The 22965-nt window shown below is 36.7% G+C and overlaps 1 protein-coding gene across 1 annotated transcript; it reads right to left on the bottom strand.

Moving 5' to 3' along the window:
• Positions 1-8913: 8913 nt before the first annotated feature.
• Positions 8914-12875, bottom strand: LOC127872799 (uncharacterized). The gene is made up of 2 exons (XM_052416204.1): positions 11939-12875; positions 8914-11067 (listed from the first exon to the last, which is right to left on the bottom strand). The coding sequence occupies exons 1-2, from the start codon at positions 12265-12267 to the stop codon at positions 10092-10094; spliced, it is 1305 nt and encodes a 434-aa protein (XP_052272164.1). The 5' UTR covers positions 12268-12875; the 3' UTR covers positions 8914-10091.
• Between the last annotated feature and the right edge of the window lie 10090 nt (positions 12876-22965).

Genomic DNA, 22965 nt, shown 5'->3' with positions numbered 1-22965 from the left:
CATTTTTATATTTAAAAAAATATTTTTTTAAACGACTGATGTGTAACAAAACATAAAGATTCACCTTTAACAATATCTACTGCAAACTCTGAGTTGTTTTGAATTGTAACAATAATGTCGTCAACAGATTCAGCAATAGTTCAATCTTGTAAACTACATCTGTTTTTCTTCAAACTTTGTCTGAGTGATACAGAACAAAGACCTTGAAAAAGCCGTACACATATTCCTAATGCAAAAGTTCGTGCTGCTTTCGGTTGAATAGTGAGCGATTGTTGCGCAAAAATGTTCCACTTACCATACAGTGGTTCTGCAGGATGTGCAAGAATCTCGTGAGGCAACCATTTAACTGACGCTGGTGGTGATCGTTTAGGCTTGTGGATAAACTTGTGAATTGGCATTCTATATCTTTGCATTTTTATATATGTAAATATTTTTTATAGAAGCATCCCTAATATTGGAATACTGCTAAATGGTGTATTCGGTTCTATTAGCAATCCTGTTTCCGTTCTCATGTACATTCCTTTTCCAGATTTAAGATACAGCCCCTCTCCTAACGAACTACCTTTCTTCCACGAAGCTAAATACAATCCTTTACCTGCTTGTGTTACTTTAAACCTCTTCCGTTTTTCTTTAAATACATAACACCTGATCCACTAATTTTGTTAACAACTTTACTACCGGCTGCGGCTCCTACGCCGGTTAGTAAGCCGGTTGCAAGTCCTGGTAAAACGCTTGACATCAGAAATTTACCCGCGGTTGCCAACATCGGCAAAATAGCTCCAATAAATCCCCCTTCAACTTTTGCGTTGTGTTCTATTTGTGTTTTTGACATTTTAATCGTCACTCCTTTTCCACTTTGGTACGCTTTTGTTATTTTGTTGATCTGTGCTTGAGTGAGGGCTAACACATCTTCTCCGTATATATCCTTATGTGATAAACTGATAGCCGCTGCCTCTCCTGCTTGAATAGCTTTTTTAATTTTTTCCCTCTGACCTTCGCTAATATTTACTTTAACATTTTCGTAACGACTCATTTTATATAGGACTTAATTTATTTTTACTTTTCTCTTATATGAAATCTTATCAAAAGATCTTCACCACGAAAATTTAGAAGTTTCCCGTTTTAATCAGTGAGTTTTGCCTCAATTGACGAAATTGTTGATAAATTAACAGGTAAATAAACCAAATTAACTGGTGTTTCCATAATTTTATACCCGGGTCCGACTGATGGAAAAAAAACTATATATAACGTTGTCAGTCGAATTGTTAACATATGATGAGTTAATTATATCCCAAGTTACTCTCAAGCTACTAATACTTAATATATTTACAATATTTTCCTGACTCGTGATATCCTGATGCGTATACTTCTGAATTAAACCCCAATACCGTTCTGATAGAGTTTGCAGGTGTCAGGTCTATTTTATAATTTGGTGCTATATTTAGTTCTGTTTTAAGTATGCTGTCGTTTGACTCTAGCGATATAGCGTACTCGTCCGAGACAGAGTTGTAATGCCCATTTTCCCTCATTATTCGTTGGACGTAATCGTTAATATCATCAACTTCGTATGAACCTTCGGGAATATTTATATCAAACCATTTTTCTCCGTCAGGACAATAGCGAAAATTATTATTTAAAGAGTCTATATTTGGAAATTAATAGTAGGTCTCCAAATTAACTAAGGCCATTTCGTATTTTTTGTCTACATCTAGTTGAATTGTTGGACTAAATGAAGTACACATTCGAGAGCTATTTCCTTTCAATATACTGTGAAAAGAATTCTTCGGACTTGTATTAATCATAATTTGTTTTAATTCTGATAACATGTCCTCAAGCACTCTTGTTTCCATTTTTATTTACAAAAAAAGTTTTTTTCAATTAGTGAGGTATGTAAAAGTAGTCAAATCCTGATCTATACTAACCATTTTTTTTACTAGTAAGATCTATAACAGCAAATCCATGAGGACGGTCCCAGGCTACTTTACAAAAATTTCTAAATTCTTCTTTTGACATATCAGTTGAAACGTGATCGTTGTATATGTGATGAATATTTTTCATGTCCTGTGGGAGTTTGCATTTTCACGTATTGTTTGTCTTGGAAGTTTAAAGTAGTTTTGTGCGAGATAAAAGCAGTCTACATTGCTGTGGCGTCCTCTTATGTAATAAGTTTCACATTTGTTTTGTTTTTCCAACTGAAGGTCGTCAAACATCATTAAATTCTTTTTAGAGCTACTCAAGTCTCTAGGATCAGGTACATCATCAGACGTTTAAAAAATACATTCCATATCAGCTGGCCTATCTAAACATTTAGCCATTTCTTCAACTAAAAAAAATGGTGAAACGTCATTCTCAATTATATAGTCTTGTTCGGCAAACAATTTCAGAATCTCTTCTTTAGGCAGCTTTTCTTCAAACGCTTTCTTAATAATTCTGTATTCCGGCTGAAATAGCGACTTCCCAAAAACTTGCAAGTTGTTGTAGTCTGACTATCCTGGGCGTAGTAAAAGGTTTAACAATAGTATAGTTTTTCCGCATCCGCTTTTACCAATAATAAGACCTCGAATTAATCTCGGTAAAAGTCTACTGTTGCATCTTTTTGAAATATCATCATTCCACGAAAGGTCTGTAACTTCCATTTTAAATATAAATTATTTTTTCATTTAAAAATGTATTGCGTAAAGTGCAAAAGCAAAACTGAAACAGTTGATGTGTAAAATGCTGTAAGTAAAAACAATAAACCAATGCGTCGCGGAAAGTGCGTCGTTTGCGGTTGTGTTAAAACACAGTTTGTAAAAATGCATACTAAAACTGGAGGAGACTTGGTTTCGTCGTTAAATTCGGTAACTAGTAAAGTAAAGCTTCCGTGGGCTAAATTTCCCGGTAAAATGCATATTCCAGGAATGAACTTTGCAGGACCTGGAACTAAGTTAAACGAACGATTAACTTCAACTGGTGCTCATAAAGACTGGAGTTAACCAGTTGATCGAGTTGATAATGCTGCCTACCATCATGATTTAGCTTACCAACACTTTCCAGATACAGCAAGTAGAAACGCAGCTGATAAAATTATGCTTGAACAAATGGATGCTATTAAAGACCTAACGATCCGTGAAAGAATTGAGCGTAGTATAATAAAGCCAATAATATCTACCAAGGCAAAGTTTGGGTAGGTTATAAGGGGAAAAAAGTCGTGGCTAAAGAACTAAAATGGACTGATCAGCTCGCAGACGAACTGCATAGACCCGTTGTAAAACGTTTTAGAAAAAGAATAGTCGTTGCCCATGGCGTTGATAAAATATGGGCTGCTGATTTAGTAGACATGCAAGCTTTTGCTAAGTTTAATAATGGTGTAAAATACTTGCTAACCGTTATAGATGAATTTTCAAAATATGGATAGATTGTTCCATTAAACAGTAAAACCGGAGTTGGGGTTGCAGAAGCATTTCACAAAATATTTAAGGAAAGGAAACCCCAAAAGCTGTGGGTCGATAAAGGAAAAGAGTTCTACAATAAAAATGTAATGGCGTTGGGAGTCGAGTTGTATTCCACAGAAAACGAAGAGAAAAGTTCCGTGGTAGAGCGGTGGAACAGAACAATGAAGGAAAAGATGTTGAAATATTTTTCAGCCAACTCTACCAGAAAATATATCGATGTCTTAGATGAAATGGTAAATGATTATAACAACACAAAGCATCCATCAATCAAACTGACACCTGTTGATGCTAGTCATAAAAAAACGAAAGCGTAGTTTGGTTCAATTTGTACTCCAAACACCCTCAAAAGTTCGGTTAGCCAATATTTGAAGTCGGCGATAAGGTGAGAATCACTAAGAAAAAGGGAATATTTGAAAAAGGATGGACTCAGGAAGTGTTTACAGTGTCACAAGTTCAATATACGGATCCACCAACGTATAAAATCACTGATTATAATGGTGAGTAAATAAAGGGTACGTTTTATGAACAAGAACTACAAAAGACAAGTCAAGAAGTATATAGAATTGAAAAAGTTATTCGAAAACGCGGAAACAAGTCGTTAGTCAAGTGGCTCGATTATCCCGAATCGTTTAATTCATGGGTTGACAATAAAAGCCTAATAAACTTGTAATAGTCATTTTCAAACTCAGTTTGGGTTTGGAAATGAACCTTAATCCGTTTTGTAATCTACTAAATCCAAAATACGATGATAATACATAAAATTGTTTTTAACAGGTTTACGACTTTTGGATTGTATTCTATTAAATGCTTTTGTGCAAATTTTAAATCTTGTAAAAAATCTTGTATTTACACGCTCATCTTGTGGTGGTGGATTTTCAAACTTAATACGCCGTTGAATCAACTCTTGTACCGTTGTGTTATCCATTGTATATATAGTAAAAAAATACTTAAGTCAATTCAATTTTTTTTTTGTAATATAAAACTTCCTAACCCGTCGTACCGTGCGACCTATCCTGTCAAGAGCCTCGTGATCTTTATGATATAAAATATATATAGTATATGTCTGACGTAAATATGAATATTATTTCATTACACAACAAAATTCTTTCTCGCTTTTCACACGAAGAACAGGAGACAAAGACCACCTTGCAAACCGTGACCGATTTACTTTCCTCTCCGTTATTTACGGAGGAGACAGTGCGTTATTTACAGGAAACGAAAGAAGAGCTAGAGCGCCGCTTGCTCATTAAAAACGCGTTCATGTTAAAACCACGGAACTGGTGCAGGAGTATATGACGATTCTGAACAACCCGCTAAATGCTAACATTGAAGAGAAGAAAAACACGCTGTATCAACAGTACGTGGCCATTTCGTCCGAGTTGGTGGAGGATAAGAAATGGAGCATTAAGATACAAAAACCTCTCTCGGTGCAAATGACGGTGTGCGACGTCTGTCAAAATAACGCCCCGAGACAATTTGAAATGGATGAGAGCAGTAAAAAGTTTTGTCTAATATGCTCAACGCAACACGACGTTCTTGAATCAAGCCAGGCGGTGCACAAAGACTACGATCGAGTTAAAATTGTTACGAAGGTCGCATACTCGCGTATAGTACACTTTCACGAGTGCATAAAGCAGTACCAGGGTAAGCAAAACTGCAAGATTCTACAGGAGGTGTTTGATAAGCTACATCAAAAGTTTCAGACGTTTCGTCTGCTTAACGACTCCGATAACGCACACATCGAGTACTCGAGAATAACCAAGAATACCATTATAATGTTTTTAAAACAGCTTAACTATACCAACCACTACGAAAATGCAAACTATATTTATTGCGTTTTGGTTGGAAAACGTATAGACGATATTGAGTATTTTGAGGACAAAATAATCGAAGATTTTAAGGAGCTTTCGTCCTTATACGACTCCATTTATGGGAAGGATAAACCAATGGAACTTAAACGTAAGAACTTTATAAATGTTCAGTATATCCTATTTCAACTTCTCCGCAACCGAAACCATATGTGTAAATTTAAAGATTTCGTGGTTTTGAAAACCATTGAGAAGAAAATGTTTAACGACAAGATTTGCTCACATTTATTAAAAATCCTGGGTTGGAGTTTTACACCAACATTTTGATTTTTATGGGTGTGTTCTGTTCTAATCCTCAAAAACAAAATGTAATTTGGAAAAGGTTAAATATTAAAAAATAGGATATACAAAACAAACCATGAGTACTTATTTACAAAAAGGTCTTTTAGAGTTACAGAACAACAAGAACAGCAAGGCTATCTTTGATTTGGTTAATACCGTTCCGGTATGCAAAACAGTATTTGTACTAATTACGAATGAGATGCTACCAGATCTTAACTGGGGGAGAATTTTAACTCTGTATACCTTTCAACAGCAGATGGTTAAAAAATCCAACTACGACCCTGAGTTTTCAGAGTTAACGGAGATATGGCTTAAACAGAATGTTACTCCGTGGGTTGAAGCTAATGGAGGTTGGGAGGGTTTAAACACGTTTCTTCAAGGTCGAAAGTCGATAGGCAAATATCTAAGGGAAAGCTTGACCTTTCTGTGGAACTGGATTAAATAATATCTTTTCAAGAATACCACGGCATTCTTACTCGAAATGATCAAACGAAACGAAATTGTTTACCAAGACTTTGAAATTAAACATATAAAAGGAGAATATTTTGCATAGGCCTAAACGATAATAAGAAAATTGAATTTTCATGGTTAAGGTGTTATTCGAAAGTTTTAATACTTGTTTTAAATTTATGGTTAAGGAAAGACCATAAATTTATAAAAATGTGGTAACTTCATGTTGACGTGAAAGGAAAACTGCTTTAGTATATTTCTTTACGGAAGGGAAACGAAAGGGAAACGACCGGGAAACGACAGTGGGCCAGCCGCGCAATTTCTACACTACTTATATTTTCCGAAAACATAGAATAACTCGCAGAATAATTCGTAGAATAACTGTTGTAAAATTCTACCCCTTTATTACAATATTTCTTAGTACTTTTTTGTTGTGGAACTGTGAACTGATCATCCAGTTTATGATCTTTTCCGATCGAATGTTCTGTCTTGTTTGCAAAAATATACCATTTTGTATTGAAGTTCTTTCTTCACAATACAAACGAATTAACCATTTATCAACTCCATCATGTACCGTGTCTCAAACAGTAATTAAGGAAATACGTCACAAAACTAAGGAACTTATCATTCGCGCGAGGCTTGCTTTTGTTTTGCTCTGTTATTGAAGTGCCATCCGTTATCGAAGTATCCGCATGACAAAAGTGATGCATCTTTTCGAAACATTCATTTGTCAACATTTATCAATCTCCACGCAGAGCTGTCGTTCCTTGCTCTCACATACAACTCTGCGAAAGGCTCAGCACGCCATTTTGTCTATAAAATAGCTAAAACCGAACAAACGTATTCAATGTATATTTGATTGGATATTTTAGATCGCATGCATTAAATTAAAAAATATGACTTTTAAATGTACGATAAATCGTGCAAAAACTTGCGAGTTTTAATGCAACTCTTTGGAACTACAGTCAATCTTGTGGATGCGACCACTTGTATTAAGCGACCTTTGTCTTATGCGACCATTTTGAAATCCCACGGAGCTTTTTCGCTATATAATGATATTGTATTAAGCGACTTTTGTCTTACGCGACCAGCGACCGCTGATTTGTGTGTATTTTGATGTCCGAATCTTGTATTAAGCGACCACTGGGAGGTAAAAGTGGTTAATCTATCGATCTTTCAGGGACAAATCCGTGTTAATTGTTTATCTAAGCCGATAAGATGTACTGTTACACCTCTGCTTTGTTTTCACAACCATTATGATTATGCTTTGTCTCGTTGACCGGTTCTGATCGGTATTGTTTTAGACTGCGTATTAATTTATTGAGTTGAATAATAGGGGAACGTATTGCACACAGTCTACAGCTTAAAAAGTTTACTATGTGGATCGTTAAGAGACAATGCCGATTTTTCTTGAGTATAGATAACAGGTGCAGAAACAATGCACTGTACGCGACAAACATTTCCTGAGAAGTGCGGAAAATAAACTATTAATCGGCAACATCTGTCGAAATCCGTACATTACCAATTTGCAATAATGCTAATTAGTAGATATTTGTAAGCCAATCACATTGTTATTTACTTAATAAATTTTCCAACCAGGTCTGATTGTTTGTTTTCAATTGACGTGTTTTAATTTTTTCAGCTCATTATGTATCATAATCGAGTTAGATTTCCTTAAGCGTACATGCAGAAATTAAAATGTCAAAACAAAAAGTGTTAACGTTGAACGAGAAAATTCGGGTTTTGGAATTGTCAAAGAGTATAAGTGCACGTAAAATCGCAGACGAGATTGGAGTCGGAAATACCCAAATTCAGAACATTCTTAAGCGTAAAGCCGAGGTGCTTGAAGACGTGGAAAATAATGTGTCAGGTGGAAAAAAAACGCGCAATATAGAAACGGAAAGAGAAATACATGTGATAATATATCATAGCTTTTGGCTTCTGACATTTATTTCTAGTTTTAGCTGTACACATGTATATGTAGACTGTTACACATTTTTAGCAAAATTCTTTGTTCTTAGGAAAAATATTTCCTTGTCTATGTTGTTTTTGCAAATAAATATGTACACACAATTGATTTATAATAAATGATAATTTATAATAAGTGAAAAATAAAACACATTATAAGTAAAATATTGTTTATGTATTGTGTTTATATTCATTTTATTATAAAAGTTAAAATCATTGTGGATAAAAGAGATAATCCTTCATATAGATTAAAATTGAGGGTAAGCATTCTTCCAGAATGGCCTTTTGTATTCAAAGACCGTTTTATTAAGAGACCACTTTTGATTACTCCCTTGAGTGGTCTCTTAATACAAGATTGACTGTATTTTATTGCCCATTTACGCAGATGGAATCATTTCACGCACTTGACAAATGTCAACAATTGAACATAATGTTTATTGAGTTGCGTTAGGAATTGCTTCGACGTGTGTACGTATGTTGGTTTCTTAACATAAAGAAAGCATATCAATTTTATAATAATGAATTAAGACTGATATAAGATATCATGGTATGAGATGGTTTTCTTTAATGCAGTGAATGCAATGTAACCGTCGTGCAAGAGATTGTTTAGTATACTGTAACCTCAATGATGAACGCTTGGTATGATCATGACATGAATGAGACGCTTTCATAACAATAGTTCGTTCTGAGCCCAACCCCTGAGAGGTGAATGTAATGTAACCGTCGTGCAAGAGATTGAACATTTATGTGCATGGACGCATACGAACTACCTCATTGATTTACATGTATTTGTGCTTTGTTTACGACGACTAGCGCGTAGCTGTCAATCCACAAAACAGGTGACACAAAATTAGAATAATACACTAGATATATGACACATTAAAGTCCATGTATGTGTTCATACTGTTGACATTTATTATGAGTTGTAATAAAATACATATAAAAACATATAATTTTCGTTCCGAACCAAATTGACAAAAATACAAATTTCGTCTGCTGCAAACAGTCAACAAGGGTCAATAAAGCTGAGAAATGAATTACATGTATTGCAATTACGGTTTCACCATGACGGAATGTGTCCTCATTGCTGCAATTCCGCTGAAGCAAACACGGGGCAAACCATTGTGGGTTAAATGGTTTTGGCGTAGCCGATGGCCAGAGTTTCGGGTGATACAACCATGGGGTTGGGCAACTTGTATAGCATACGATAGTAACGAACAAGCAGTTGAGAATTATTACACACATTAAAAAAAAGCTTTGAAAAGTAAAAACCGTATTAACAAACCAGAGTGCATACATATACCATTTGCAAAAAGGGGTTTCAAACTGAACATGCCATACCATACATAGTTACCGGTAAGGGAAACCCATCCGGTTCTGCAATTACATCTTCATGGTCAGCAACAGTAACAGTAATAAGTCGTGGAAACGCAATTGAGACACAGACCCCACCCCCTCCACCCATTTTATCTTCAAGGGTACCAGAATGAATGAAACATTGCTGCATTGTGCTACGCTGACGTCAAATGTGATTATGTCAAAGACCGGTCGGTTGAATATAAGTATTTTGTTTCGAATATTTGCAATCACACTTTACCAATCACATTCAAAGTTCTTGTCCTTGTAAGCAAATTATCATCATATTTTATTTCAACAAATCTCACATCAATTGCATTGTATTGGATTATGGCAAAGAAAACCTCTTTATTGAACCCCTGGATGAAGCCTGCTATCGACCTCTGCAAAAAAATATACAACCATACATTTAAAAAAGAATAGAACATCCATTTTCAAAAATCAAAAGAATACATGTTGCAGAATTGGCATCAAATTCATATGTGACTGCGTTTTGAGTGAATTCTCTGATAGCAGCATTTGAAAAGACTGGCATGTTTCCATTTGATTGAACTGTGTCCCTGTTCACAGACATTCAGCCAAGCATTGACAGTTATTTTAAAGCAGCTGAAATCGCAGCCAACATAAAGAAACATTACCACCAAATGCCTGTAAAAAGACGTTAGGCAAAACTATTTGTTAGAGTATCTTGTCCCGACCTGAGCGGGTATGTTTCCCGACGCCGGTGCTATCGTTACTTAAGTCTGAGTACGAGCACATGGTCACACTCCCAGTGGCCGACGACGAGCGCCGTGTGGTGTACGTCATAGAGCAGCGTCTGCGGGAACTCCACGCCGTCCGCCTCATACGCCAGCGTAGAGAGCTTGTGCTTTCCGTCCTTGCTCACCTGCACGATGGTGTGCGACCACTGCCCACAGACAAACACGTGACCGCTCATCCGAGCCACGCAGACGCCGGTAGGGAGGGTGAGGTCTGGGTCCGAAAACGAGGCTAGACACTTGCCTTCGATACTCAGGGTATGCAGCTGGTTGGTTGCCTTGTCGCAGACGTACAGCCGGTGACCGTCGCCGCTCATAACCATTCGCTCGATGCTGCCCTCCCCGCCGCTCTTATCGTGGTAGATCTTTTTTACGAGTTTCCCCTCCAGGGTATACTTGTAGATCGTGTCCATCGAGGCCAGGTACAGGAAGTCCTGCTGGTGGGCAATGTCTCGGCAGCCGTGCGGTAAGTTCATCACCCGTCCTGGTACCATCACTCCCTCGTTTAGGGTTATAAAATGAATGGAGTCGCGGTGTACCATGTTCGCCTCGTTGAAGCTCAGCACTGTTACCGCGATTTCCGTGTCGCTGATGACGCAGACGTCACGTGGACGCTCGGGCAGAGAACAATGTGCAACAACCGCGTAGTTATTGTAATTATCGAGTTGTTTCACTTTACAGTTCTCGCTGTCCACGATAACTATGGTTCCGTCGTGAAGCTGACACATTCCGCTAATCTCGCTGTCCTTCTCGTCAGTGTTCACCCACGCGCTGTACCACTGGCGGTCCGTCAGCGTGAACACGTGGTCGGCACCCACCGTGTAACGGCTCGGTCGCCGGCTGAGTGGGTGGGAGTTGGGATCTCGATGACGCTGCCATGGCAACGCGTAGCTGGAAGCCTTGGTGGAGCTGCGGCGGTCCTTGTTCAAGCGCTGGACGTCCTTACACGATCTGCAACGACAGAAAAATGACACCGATATTCTTATAGTATAATATTCCTGCTGATTATGCAATGCGGCAGGGTTACCTTGTACAACCGTACAAAAAGACATATGAATAAACAAAATCGTGAATGCTCATTTTTACGATATTTAAGTCGGTGGTCACAAATGATATAGAAAAAAAAACACAAAATGTATAAATAATCCATGGCGGAAAAAAGTATTTCATATATAAATGAGATCATAATTCGCAAAAGTTAACGATCTGCCTTAAAATTAAAAAAGGTTTCTGAATATTCACTTACCATGAACATCGATTGGGTTAATAAGAAATGCTTCATAGTAATTGGCGAAGATACGTAGAGGTACTTATGATGATAGATGACGGCTGTACAGAGTTTTCATTATTCTAACAGTTCTGTTCAACAATTTTGCTGATCTGCGCGCTTCACAATTCAGCATAGGAGTTTATACATTTAAGTGATCAATAATTTAAAACTTAATGCGTCAATATGACTAATGGCGTATACAATCACAATGCCCCGTCCAAACAAGATGGCAGTCATGTATGGTTCAAAGACATGCTGAAATAAATCGCAACCTGGATATACGCTCACGTGTAGAGTTTAGACAAATGATTTTAAATGAACATGTGCCATTTATTTCACTTAAAGTATTATATGTTTGTCAATTGCCTAGTGGTTAGAGCGCTTGCTTAGATCGTGTGGAGAGTCGCACGTTCGAGTTACTAGCTGAAATGGCAGTGAATACATTCGACAGTAAAGAATGTGTCTTACGTAAAATTGGCTTGCCTTTAATCGTAAAGGGTGACACAATTGCGAATATTGCTCGATGTGATTCTTATTTAGTAGACTACTTGCCCGTGTGAAACCGCTACGCATACGGAGCAGCACACCTCCAAATGATCTCCACAGAACATGTCCGAATCATTGCCCCTGTGACGCTTGCAGCGTTCATACTCGGAGCTGCGTACGGGGCCCCATGCGTCTTTCTGAGTCGGACCGAGAACAGAGTGGAATTTAACCGTGCGCTCGTGCTCCTTGAAGCACATACGGCAGTACTGTATCCCGCAATTCTCGCAGAAGTATGAAGCCTCGGAGTTTATCCCGTTCTCCCCACACTCTATACAAGGATGTTCGTAGATGATTTCTTCGACAGTCAGATCGGGTGAGACGTGTTCGTCCGCCATGTTGACCGGAAATACCTACACAAGCGTCCGGTCTGGTTTATACCGGACTGTCTGTTAAAGTTAGTTTAGCACCTTACTCTTAATACATAGTTAAAGTACATGTCATAAAAAGTATAATATTGTAATCCATCTGTTCAGCTGTGAACTTATAATCTTAGTTAAACAAATCATTTAACGTCGCTGCGCTAGTGCACTTCCAATGGCCGCGTATTTCGCCTCATATTTATACATATATCCGGGTCACACGAGACACGATGGTGTTAAACAGATGCGTAGCGTCAGTGACCCAATCACTTCCAAAGTGTCTGTTAAACGATAAACAATTGAAATAAATGGCAATAGTTAAATCACATACTAGTAACGCGTTAATTGCTCCAGTTTATTTCCTTTGTAGTTTGTACCAAATGGTATTTTATACTTAACAACTCCGCACATTAATGATAGGAACGGCGATTGGTTTGTTGACGATTTATTTTTACGCAACAGAACAAATGAGCTTGCCAATTCCTAGGGCGAATATCATTATTGGACAGAGACAAGATAAAGAGCTACCGGTAACTTTGAGCGATAGAATTTTGCCAATTAATCTACGGTATACGCTTGCACCATTTTTGTCACAATCAATGAAATCTACGTTCTATATCAGGCTGAAAACAATGGCGCGTTACTCGGGCTTGCTTAAATAATTGATGAAGGATTAAAGGTATTTAAAATCCATTAGTACGAAAACGCTATACTGAAAAAACTAGTATTGGGATAAGCTCGGGTGTGCTTTATCTCTTTACACCGATTACAACGATTTAAAGCCACATAAATACTCAAAATCAACGACTTTTTCCGAAAGTAGAGTCAATCCAAAACAAGATGTGTTTGTGGAACACTATGTCCCCTTATATTTGACCTTGAAGGATGATCTTGACCTTGACCTTTCACCACTCAAAATGTGCAGCTCCATGAGATACACATGCGTGCCAAATATCAAGTTGATATCTTCAATATTGCAAAAGTGTACATAAAATGATCGGTTATGACCCATATATTTGACCTTGACCTCGAAGGATGACCTTGTCCTTTCACCACTCAAAATGTGCAGCTCCGTGAGAAACACATGCATGCCAAATATGAAGTTGCTTTCTTCAATGTTGCAAAAGTTATGGCAAATGTTAAAGTTGGCGCAAACAAACGGGTTACTATATTTACCGAAAGGGCGCGCTGTCGGTATCGGTACCGAAAGCGCAATAGAATTACCGAAAGCGCATTGGATATATGCGTTATGTATACAATATAAGGAGAACAAGATACATACTGTTAATACAAATGTTTTAAGCCACATATTAAAATGTGAATTGTTGATATTTTGAGATACATTTGCTATATTGTCGAAATTTATTGAAATGCAAACTCGTTATTTGATTTATAAATGTTGTTCCATCATGCCATGGTATTCATTATTTACCTTAGTTGAAATATGTATTACAGGAAAACGCTATAAATAGTTTTAGTTGTCTTTAAAATCATTTCGATGTCAACATTGCAACATGTAACATTTAACAATACAGAACCAATGATGAGAACACAAAAATCAATTATTAAAGTGTTAAAAACTCCATTAACAATCCACGAAGATGTAAACAAATTATAACGCCGGAGCACAGATGTTAATTATAATAATAATAATAATAATAATAATAAGGATACCCAAATCTACCCAAATCTTGTTAATAGTAATCATGTTTGTGTGATGGGCACTGTTGTTTTGTTTATGCTTCATCTTTACTCGTGACAATACATATATGTAATTATCCAATATTAATATAGATTACACACCACTTACTAATTGATTTCTGTTCTGGCCACTATGGTGCCTGTTGTGAATGTAACGTGACGTTATTTGGTTTAAACTTATTTATTACGACATAGTAACATATTCACAAGTTACATGACCTGACATAGGATTGGGCTGAAAGGCGAACCTTATTGGAGCCCTATCCCGATAAATAATATATTTACGCATGACATTATGTCATGACGTCGTAGTAAATTGACAATACAAGATGCAAAATGCAAAAAACATAATACAGAATGCAACGTTTATACAAGTCCACTAACATTCATGGAAAGAAACATGAGCAATGTAACAGGGGAAAAGAAATAGAGACTGAGGGGGGAAAAGGAAACATTCACAAATCACACCAATGGTGCTAGAGCAATGGGCACATGCACTTCTGCGGTCGCGGTCGCCTTGAGTGCTGATCTGAATGGGGAACTCGTCTGTTCGTCCGTCTGTTTGTTCGTGCGTGCGTCCGTCCGTTCCTTCTTTCGTCAGTGCGTCCGTTCGTTCGCCCGTCTGTTCGACCCTTCGTTAGTGCGCCCGTCCGTTCCTGCGTTCGCCCGTCGTTCCTTCGTTCGTACGTTCGTGCGTCCGTTTGTTCGTTAGTCCGTTCCTTTGTTCATCCGTCCCTTCTTTCGTTCGTCTCTCCGTTCGTTCGTTTCTCCGTCGGTCCGTCCGTTCATTCGTTCTCACGTCTGTGCATCCGTTCGTTCGTTCGTTAGTCCGTTCCTTCGTTCGTCCGTCCCTTTTTTCGTTCGTCCGTCCGTGCGTTCGTCCGTCCGTTCATGCGTCTGTTCGTTCGTCCGTCTGTTCCTTCGTCCGTCCGTCCCTTCTTCGTTCATCCGTCCGTCTGTTCATTCGTCAATTCGCTAATCCGTCCGTTCGTTCGTTCCTTCGTACGTCCGTCCTTTCGTTCCTTCGTCCGTCGGTCCGTACGTTCGTGCGGCCTTTCGTTGGTACATAACATAACATGAACTTTGTTCAGTCTGTGCGTCAATGTCACCTATAACCCTTATCGTTACTGTCCACATAACGCCTCACTGTGGTGTGGTCTTATGTCAAATATATCTATCTTGGTCTGATGTGCGGATGTAGTATCTTTAAATGCGGCACATGTTATACAATAATTAATTCAAGCACGTACACTTAACAAAAAACACGATATTTCTTTATTTCCGTTATCAGTGTAAAAATGATGGTATTACTAAACAGTAAAACAGTTTAATGCACTTGGCCGCTAGATGAATAATGTTATACAATTTTTCTGTGCAAATTTATTATTTCAAAACATTTTTAGTTGGTGATGTTATTCACGTCCAATAAATATATCAGTTCTTCTTATCAACCCGATGCCTGTTGCCTGCTACTGTTTCTTATCATAATTGTGTATATTACAATACACCATCAGCGGCCGAGCGCTTGGCCGCTAATTTTGTGTGTGTGGATTGCATCAAATTAAAGGTCAAATTCCGATTGTTTTACAAAAAACTGCTTTTTTATTAATATGTCAAGCACGTTACAAAAACAAAACGATATTTTCTTATTTAATGTAGCATTTTGCAAAAGTAAAGCGCTTTATAAATAACAATGTTTTATTATTTCTTTCTGGTTGAGTAAAAAAAAACTAAACAAAACAATGTATAACATATAATATTTGTGCATAATTTATACAAAGAAATATAATGAAACACGTGATGTTTTACAATTTTGTTAAGTGCGCGTGCCATTGAACGTTAAGTTAAGCGAGAGATGGGAATTAAATTACCGTACACATAATAAAGAACTGAAACTATTCTGTCAGCTTGATTTATAAATCATGTTTCATCGCGCCAATATATTAATTGTTTCAAAAATTGTGTATAAAAGCAAACCGATTGAAATTATGTCCGAAACCCAGCTTTTCACATAAAATGACCTTTAACATAACGCCAGCAGACCCGATTGAATACACTTCATTTATTCCAATCAGGTAAATAGCAAATACAATAATAAAACAGGGGAAGTCTACACTGTGTATAAGCAACCTGCTGTGATGATCCCTATCTTGTCAGCTCAAAACACAGGCACCTGGCTACTGTACTGGAAAACAAGGATTTAAAGCCAAAATAACTGATTTCATTTATTGCTAAATTGTTGTGTACATTTAAAATTAACAACGAGAATGGATCAATATCACCGTTGCACATTTTTATTAATTTCACAGTAATCTGTTCTTTAAATAGTGATAGCCTAATTAAAGACGGCGAAAATAAAGAATAAAGTGTGAAGGTGGATATTGAGAAATAAGATCAATTTTCGCATGACACTGGCAGTATAGAATGTAGTTTTATATAAATAATACACATTTAAGACATGGATAAAAGATAAATAACACACATTTGAATCTCTCATTTCTTCAAAAAATTTAGCACGTAGTCACAAATAAATAAGATGCATTAAAGAAACAGAAAAAAATATATAAGATATATTTGCATATTTCATTTCTTAAAAAAAAAGCTTGTGAATCTGGAGCAATACATCTATTACTGACACATTATTCTAAAAGTCGACAGACAACATAAGTTCAAAAAGGGAACCACAATTAAATAAGATCCATTTTCGCATGATACTGGTTGTATAGCAAGTAGTCACATATTAATTATAGCTCGCATTAGTTGCGATAATTTTGTTAAGTTCGCGTGCCATTGAACGTTGGGTTAAGCGAGAGGTGCGAATTAAATTACACACAATTAAAAACTGATACTATTCTGTCAGCTTGAATTGTGCTAACATCATTAACTCAATAGTAACCACAAATTTACCAAGTTTATTGGAACCGTATAGGAATATTTCATGCGTGTCTGAATTAATCAGTTTTTAAGTCAGCCATACTTCAGGTCATCAAAATGTAAGGTTTGTATTTTCTTGCATTTTTAATATGTTCTTTAGGTAAAATTACTGTGGGAAAGAAAACACATTTTTGTATTTAGCAATTGTGAATATTCATAAAATTCTACTAAGTTAGTAGAACATTTAACAGTATTTATCACTGCTCCTGTATGTATATGCATATAAATGCATGTCCTTATCACTCGATATTTGTTTCGTTCATGATGTATTTGCGATTTTAAAATAACTTGACACAAATGATTACCATGTGGAGACATGTGTCGCACAAAACACCCGTGCCTTAAGCTCCTAAGGTCAAGATGAAACATAAAGATCAAAGCGAAAGAATGGCAATTCTACCAGAGGGTTTAATCCCGCGCCGAGTACGATTTCAAATTCCAAAAGGATCGGGAGTGTAATATTACAAAATTGCTGTGCATGGAGGATGATCTTTGACACTGTTACGCACCAAATATTTTTGTATTCACGAAGGTAAAGGATACATGTGAAGGTAACTAACAGAAGGCTAAGTTCACCGATAAACGGTGATGCGGTATTTTTCACTAGATCGATACTCTGCAGCGAGTCAGTGACATAGAATACCGCTGTCTATATATTAAGGATAAATTGAAGGCAACGATATTGAAATAATAAAAAGAACAAATCATTCTACAGTCAGTTCATCAGTATGCCAGCACAATCTACGGCATATGCCAGTGCGTGTGCAAAATAGTAATACATTAATTAAGAAAATGATACATGTACATGTCTTTTTCTTCGTCACTTATATTTGAAGAAAATAACGTTAAAAGAGGCACCTATATCAATATTATCTATCACCCGTGGTATTAAATGACTTTTTTTTTAAGTTTCCTAAATTCTTTTGGTTTTTAAATCGCTTTTCTTTCATTTTAAGAAATTGATTTTTGTTCAAATTACGCTTAGATTGTCTGCACTGATAGATCTACGAATAATCTTTTTTCGCTATAAGCATCGCATGTCTACTATAACTAACTTAATTAATCTTTGCATTGGCATAGGTCCTGGCATAAGCGATTAACTCCTGTATCCGTTGAACACTATAATTATTATCTCATTTAACGTTATAGCGTTCAGCGTTTATTACATGAACATATTGATTTGTATTCGTTTTTAAATCAAATGTTAGTGGTGCGTGATTTGAAAATTCGGTAAAATCTTGACAAAAATCTGCCTAACAAATAATTAACCACGCTTTCGCCCCAACATATTTCGTCAAACATGTGAATTTACCAACACTCGCATCGCTCCCTATTCGACCGTTACATATTCGTAAATCACGAGCTATGCATAACTTCAGAAAACTGCCGCCAAAAGCGTTATGATTAACTCAACAATAATGGTGAATTGAGTGTTAAAGATGTTTATCAAAGTTGTAGCATTATGCAGTTCATAAGGAAGACGTTATACGAGATCTAGCAAAATAACGGCGCTCAGACATTTCACTTAACAAACGTAGTAGGTGTACGTTTCGGCGGCTATTACGTCTGACTGCACTAAAATAATTACAATGCTATCAAGCAATGATCGTAAAATTATATTTGTTAAAACACACACGGCAACATAAAAAACGTCATTTCATAATACGTAAGCTAGATTCGCTTTCCGAAACGTCACATTTCAACGTTGAAACTTCTAAAACGCAGTAATGACCATTAAAAACCGCTTTAATAAATGTTAACAAGGGCTGTTTGTAAAACATGCATGCCCCCCTATATGGGCTATAAGTTGTAGTAGCAGCCATTGTGTAAATACGTTTTTTGTCACTGAATACTGTGAATGGTGGTGGTGGTGGTGGTGGTGGTGGTGGTGGTGGTGGTGGTGGTGGTGGTGGTGGTGGTGGTGGTGGTGGTGGTGGTGGTGGTGGTGGTGGTGGTGGTGGTGGTGGTAGTGGTGGTGGTGGTGGTGGTGGTGGTAGTAGTAGTAGTAGTAGTAGTAGTAGTAGTAGTAGTAGTAGTAGTAGTAGTATTAGTAGCAGTAGTAGTAGTAGTAGTAGTAGTAGTAGTAGTAATAGAGTAGTAGTATTAGTAGGTGGTGGTGGTGGTAGCAAAAGAAATAGTAGTAGTAGTAGTAGTAGTAGTAGTAGTAGTAGTAGTAGTAGTAGTAGTAGTAGTAGTAGTAGTAGTAGTAGTAGAAGTAGTAGTAGTAGTAGTAGTAGAAGTAGTGGTAGTAGCAGTAGTAGTAGTAGTAGTAGTAGTAGTAGTAGTAGTAGTAGTAGTAGTAGTAGTTGTAGTAGTAGTAGAGCAGTAGTAGAAGTAGTAGTAGTAGTAGTAGTAGTAGCAGTAGTTGTAGTAGTAGTAGTAGTAGTAGTAGTAGAGTAGTAGTAGTAGTAGTAGTAGTAGCAGCAGTAGTAGTAGTAGTAGTAGTAGTAGTAGTAGTAGTAGTAGTAGTAGTAGTAGTAGTAGTAGTAGTAGTAGTAGTAGTAGAAGTAGTAGTATGCATTACAAAAATGCAGTTAGCCTTACATTTGGTAAAATTTAAATATATTACAAGGGAGGCAAATCTGTAACAATAAATTTTAACTTATTGCATTTGTTTCCCCTGTAGTGTACTACCTCCCCTGTCCTGCTTATATTTATACTAATCAACAAAATTAAACATTAACACAATATTTAATATACAAAATATACAAAAAATCTCATATTCTGATAATATTTTTACTGATCCACTGTATTTTACTAAAAGGATGATGTTTCATTGGACTGATAATTAAAGATTTAGGATTACAGACCAGTTTCTTCAGTAATATTGTTTAGAGTGTGCCCTGTTGGCCGCGTATGCATTCTAAAATTATCATTCAAAAAACCATTTTACTATTTCGAGTCACCGTGACCTTGACCTTTGACCTAGTGACCTCAAAATCAAAAGGGGTCATCTGCTAGTCATGATCAATGTACCTATGAAGTTTCATGATCCTAGGCACAAGCGTTCTTGAGTTATCGTCTGACAACCACCTGTTGGACAGACAGACCGACCGACCGACAGACCGACAGACCGACCGACAGACCGACCGACAGACCGCCATGAGCAAAGCAATATACCCCCTCTTCTTCGAAGGAAGGCATAATAAATGTAAATACATGTTCTACCACAGTGTTATTTATTATCTTATTTGTTCTTACGTTACTGACGCTGTTATACATTTGCGTTACATTTTGTATACGCGAATAGAAAATTTGTTGGTTTTAATCGGTATCAATATTTGTAACAAAATATAAATTTGATTTATGTTTAGTTGCTTGAACCGAACACAAAAGTAAAAAGATACTGTTTACGCATAATTTCGTCGTTTCGAGTACGAGTCCTAAACATATATCTTTAAGAAAGCAAACTGATGTTGTGAATGCGATTGGAAATAACCCACAGCCGGTATATTGCTTTTTGTATAATATCAGGTACTTCGTTACAAATGTGTGTCTAATGCCGTTGATAACTGAATTTGTCATCCGTCCGCAATAATAATAGCGCCTTCAAGCGTTCCATACATAAACTGTGAAGGAAATGGTCGAAAATCAATAATCACTTTGTTAAAGGGATCTGTTCACGGTTTGGTAAATTGACAAAATTGAAAAAAGTTGTTTCAGATTCGCAAATTTTCGTTTTAGTTATGATATTTGTGAGGAAACAGTATAACTGAACATTTACCATAATCTAATATAGCCATTATATGTATCTTTTAACGATTTGAAAACCTAAAAATTATAAAGCGTTGCAACGCGAAACGATTGAATAATTTGGAGAGTTCTGTTGTTGTCGTTTAAATTTACGAAACTACGAAGATTGCTTATATAAAGTATAAAATACTTTTAAGTGTATACTCGGCGGAATAGCCGAGAGGGCTTGTGCGCTTTTACTTCAGACTAACTCCAGGACTCCTGGGGTCACTGACAAACTTCAAAATATGCCAAAATCTGTGAAAAGGCCCCTTTAAAGATGTATTTTTTCCAGAAAATCACTTCATTGTCGTATTCAGTTAAATCGTGAACTAATTTTTTGAGAAAAAAATGAAATGAAATACAAATAATGTATCATCATCTTAATCCTTTACGGATGCTAACAAGTATTGCGATCTCAAACGCTTCTTATTACCTTTTCGGCGTAAGCTGTACTAAGCCAGCTTTTCACCCTGACTTGACCTTTGTAAGTGTCCAATAATATTCAAATAAAATTTCCCGCGGCTAGGTACGAATGAATACACTTCATTTATTCCATTGGCTGATTTGAGTATAACACCAGAACATTTGAAACATATCCGCGTCTTTGTAACACTGTTTTACTGCATGAAACAATTTTATCTCTGATGAAAAGGCTCAATAGATAGAACAGTTTTACAATCAATTTTCGACATAAATACAGTTTGTGCGTTCACCTTTTATTTTCAGAGAATTACCAGCGCAAAAGCGTTTATACTAAAGGCTATATTCTCATATTTAGTACTTACTTGCATTGCATTTCAACCCGCGAGGTTTCGGGTCAATTCGCGGCCAGTGTGTGAAAGTCAGAGTTTATATACAGTTCATCACCGGAGTTCGCAGAAGGGGTTGCGATCTTTTCATTGAAGGAAAAAATTGGAATCTATGCTATTTTTGTCTGATGGAGTAAATAGTTCGTTTAGTCGCTTTGTCGATATATCAATATTTTAGGCACAGCTGTTGCCTTGGTCGTGTACAGTTGGCGTAAACAAGCCGTCGTTTCAGCAGAGAATTGTTACCTAACTTTAATGCATCGCATTCCAATCCGCAAGATATCAAGGTCAGTTTGCGGTCAGTTGCAGAAATCTTTATATAAACGCCGTCTCGTAAACTTTGTGCACTTGAAGTCTGTTTTGATCAGAAAGATACTAAATAAAGATATTCGGCGATATTATTGTGGTATGTCAATCATCGATTTTTAATATGTTTTCAACATTTGCATGATAAGGACCAATTTTGATAAAATTAATTAGAAATATTTATCCATTTAGACCAGTTTATTAAGCATGAGCACAATAATTCACTATAGTATAATTATGCAATTAAATAAGATTCGAGTATTGCCGGCTGACCTATATGCACTCGTTTATTTTCATGTTTCTTGTGTTTTTCTATTCTGTAAATATAGATATCTGAGTAATAATATCACATAAAGCAAAATAAGCCACGAAATCTGACGCAACACCCCGTAATTGATTTGCTTGTGATGTAGCTAAGAACTGCGCAGAAAAAAGGCATCCGCTACTTTTTATCTCATAGAGATAACTTTTGATCGTTCATAAACATCGACCACAATCAACGCCGTATATCTTTTTTAAAGATATTTCTTGTTTAAACATACCGTAGTGCGCAATTGTAATGTGTTTATTGTCACGCAATTGATTTCCGCCATCATATCGGCATGCTGTTTTAGTGGGCGACAGCGTTAATTGACACAATGTAGCGCTTACGATCTAATTTGTACGATCAAGTCCATGAAAACTGCATTAATAAACAAGTTCTAGGTTATTATTTCATTGATTTTTTTCGTAATTTACATTATACAATGCGGGTTCGGTACTGACATTGCGCTTTCGGTACCGATACAGCGTTAATGGACACAATCTAACGCGCTTAAAATCGAATTTCTACAAATATTCCAAGAAAAATGCATACAAACATGTTTTCAGCTATTCTTTAATTGAAAATTTAACTGGTCAACTGATTATTTCCATAATTTACATTTTACAGTGCGCTTTCGGTACTGACAATGCGCTTTCGGTACCGATACCGAAAGCGCGCGCTTTCGGTAAATCTATTAACCGCAAACAAACAAACTTTTAGCAACAAACAGACAGCCAACACAAAAACAATATGTCCCCCACTATAGTGGTGGGGGACATAAAAATCAGTGTTCCTTATAGCAATAGCCAACATTTCATCGCTAGTTGAGATATGGTTACATAGATTTAACGACATACAAAATGCTCGTTTTTTTGTGTGTCACAA

Source organism: Dreissena polymorpha, chromosome 3, assembly GCF_020536995.1.
Source record: "Dreissena polymorpha isolate Duluth1 chromosome 3, UMN_Dpol_1.0, whole genome shotgun sequence".
Lineage (NCBI taxonomy): Eukaryota > Metazoa > Mollusca > Bivalvia > Myida > Dreissenidae > Dreissena > Dreissena polymorpha.
The sequence above is the reverse complement of the archived record's forward strand: the minus strand, read 5'-3'. Positions and strand labels throughout refer to the sequence as shown.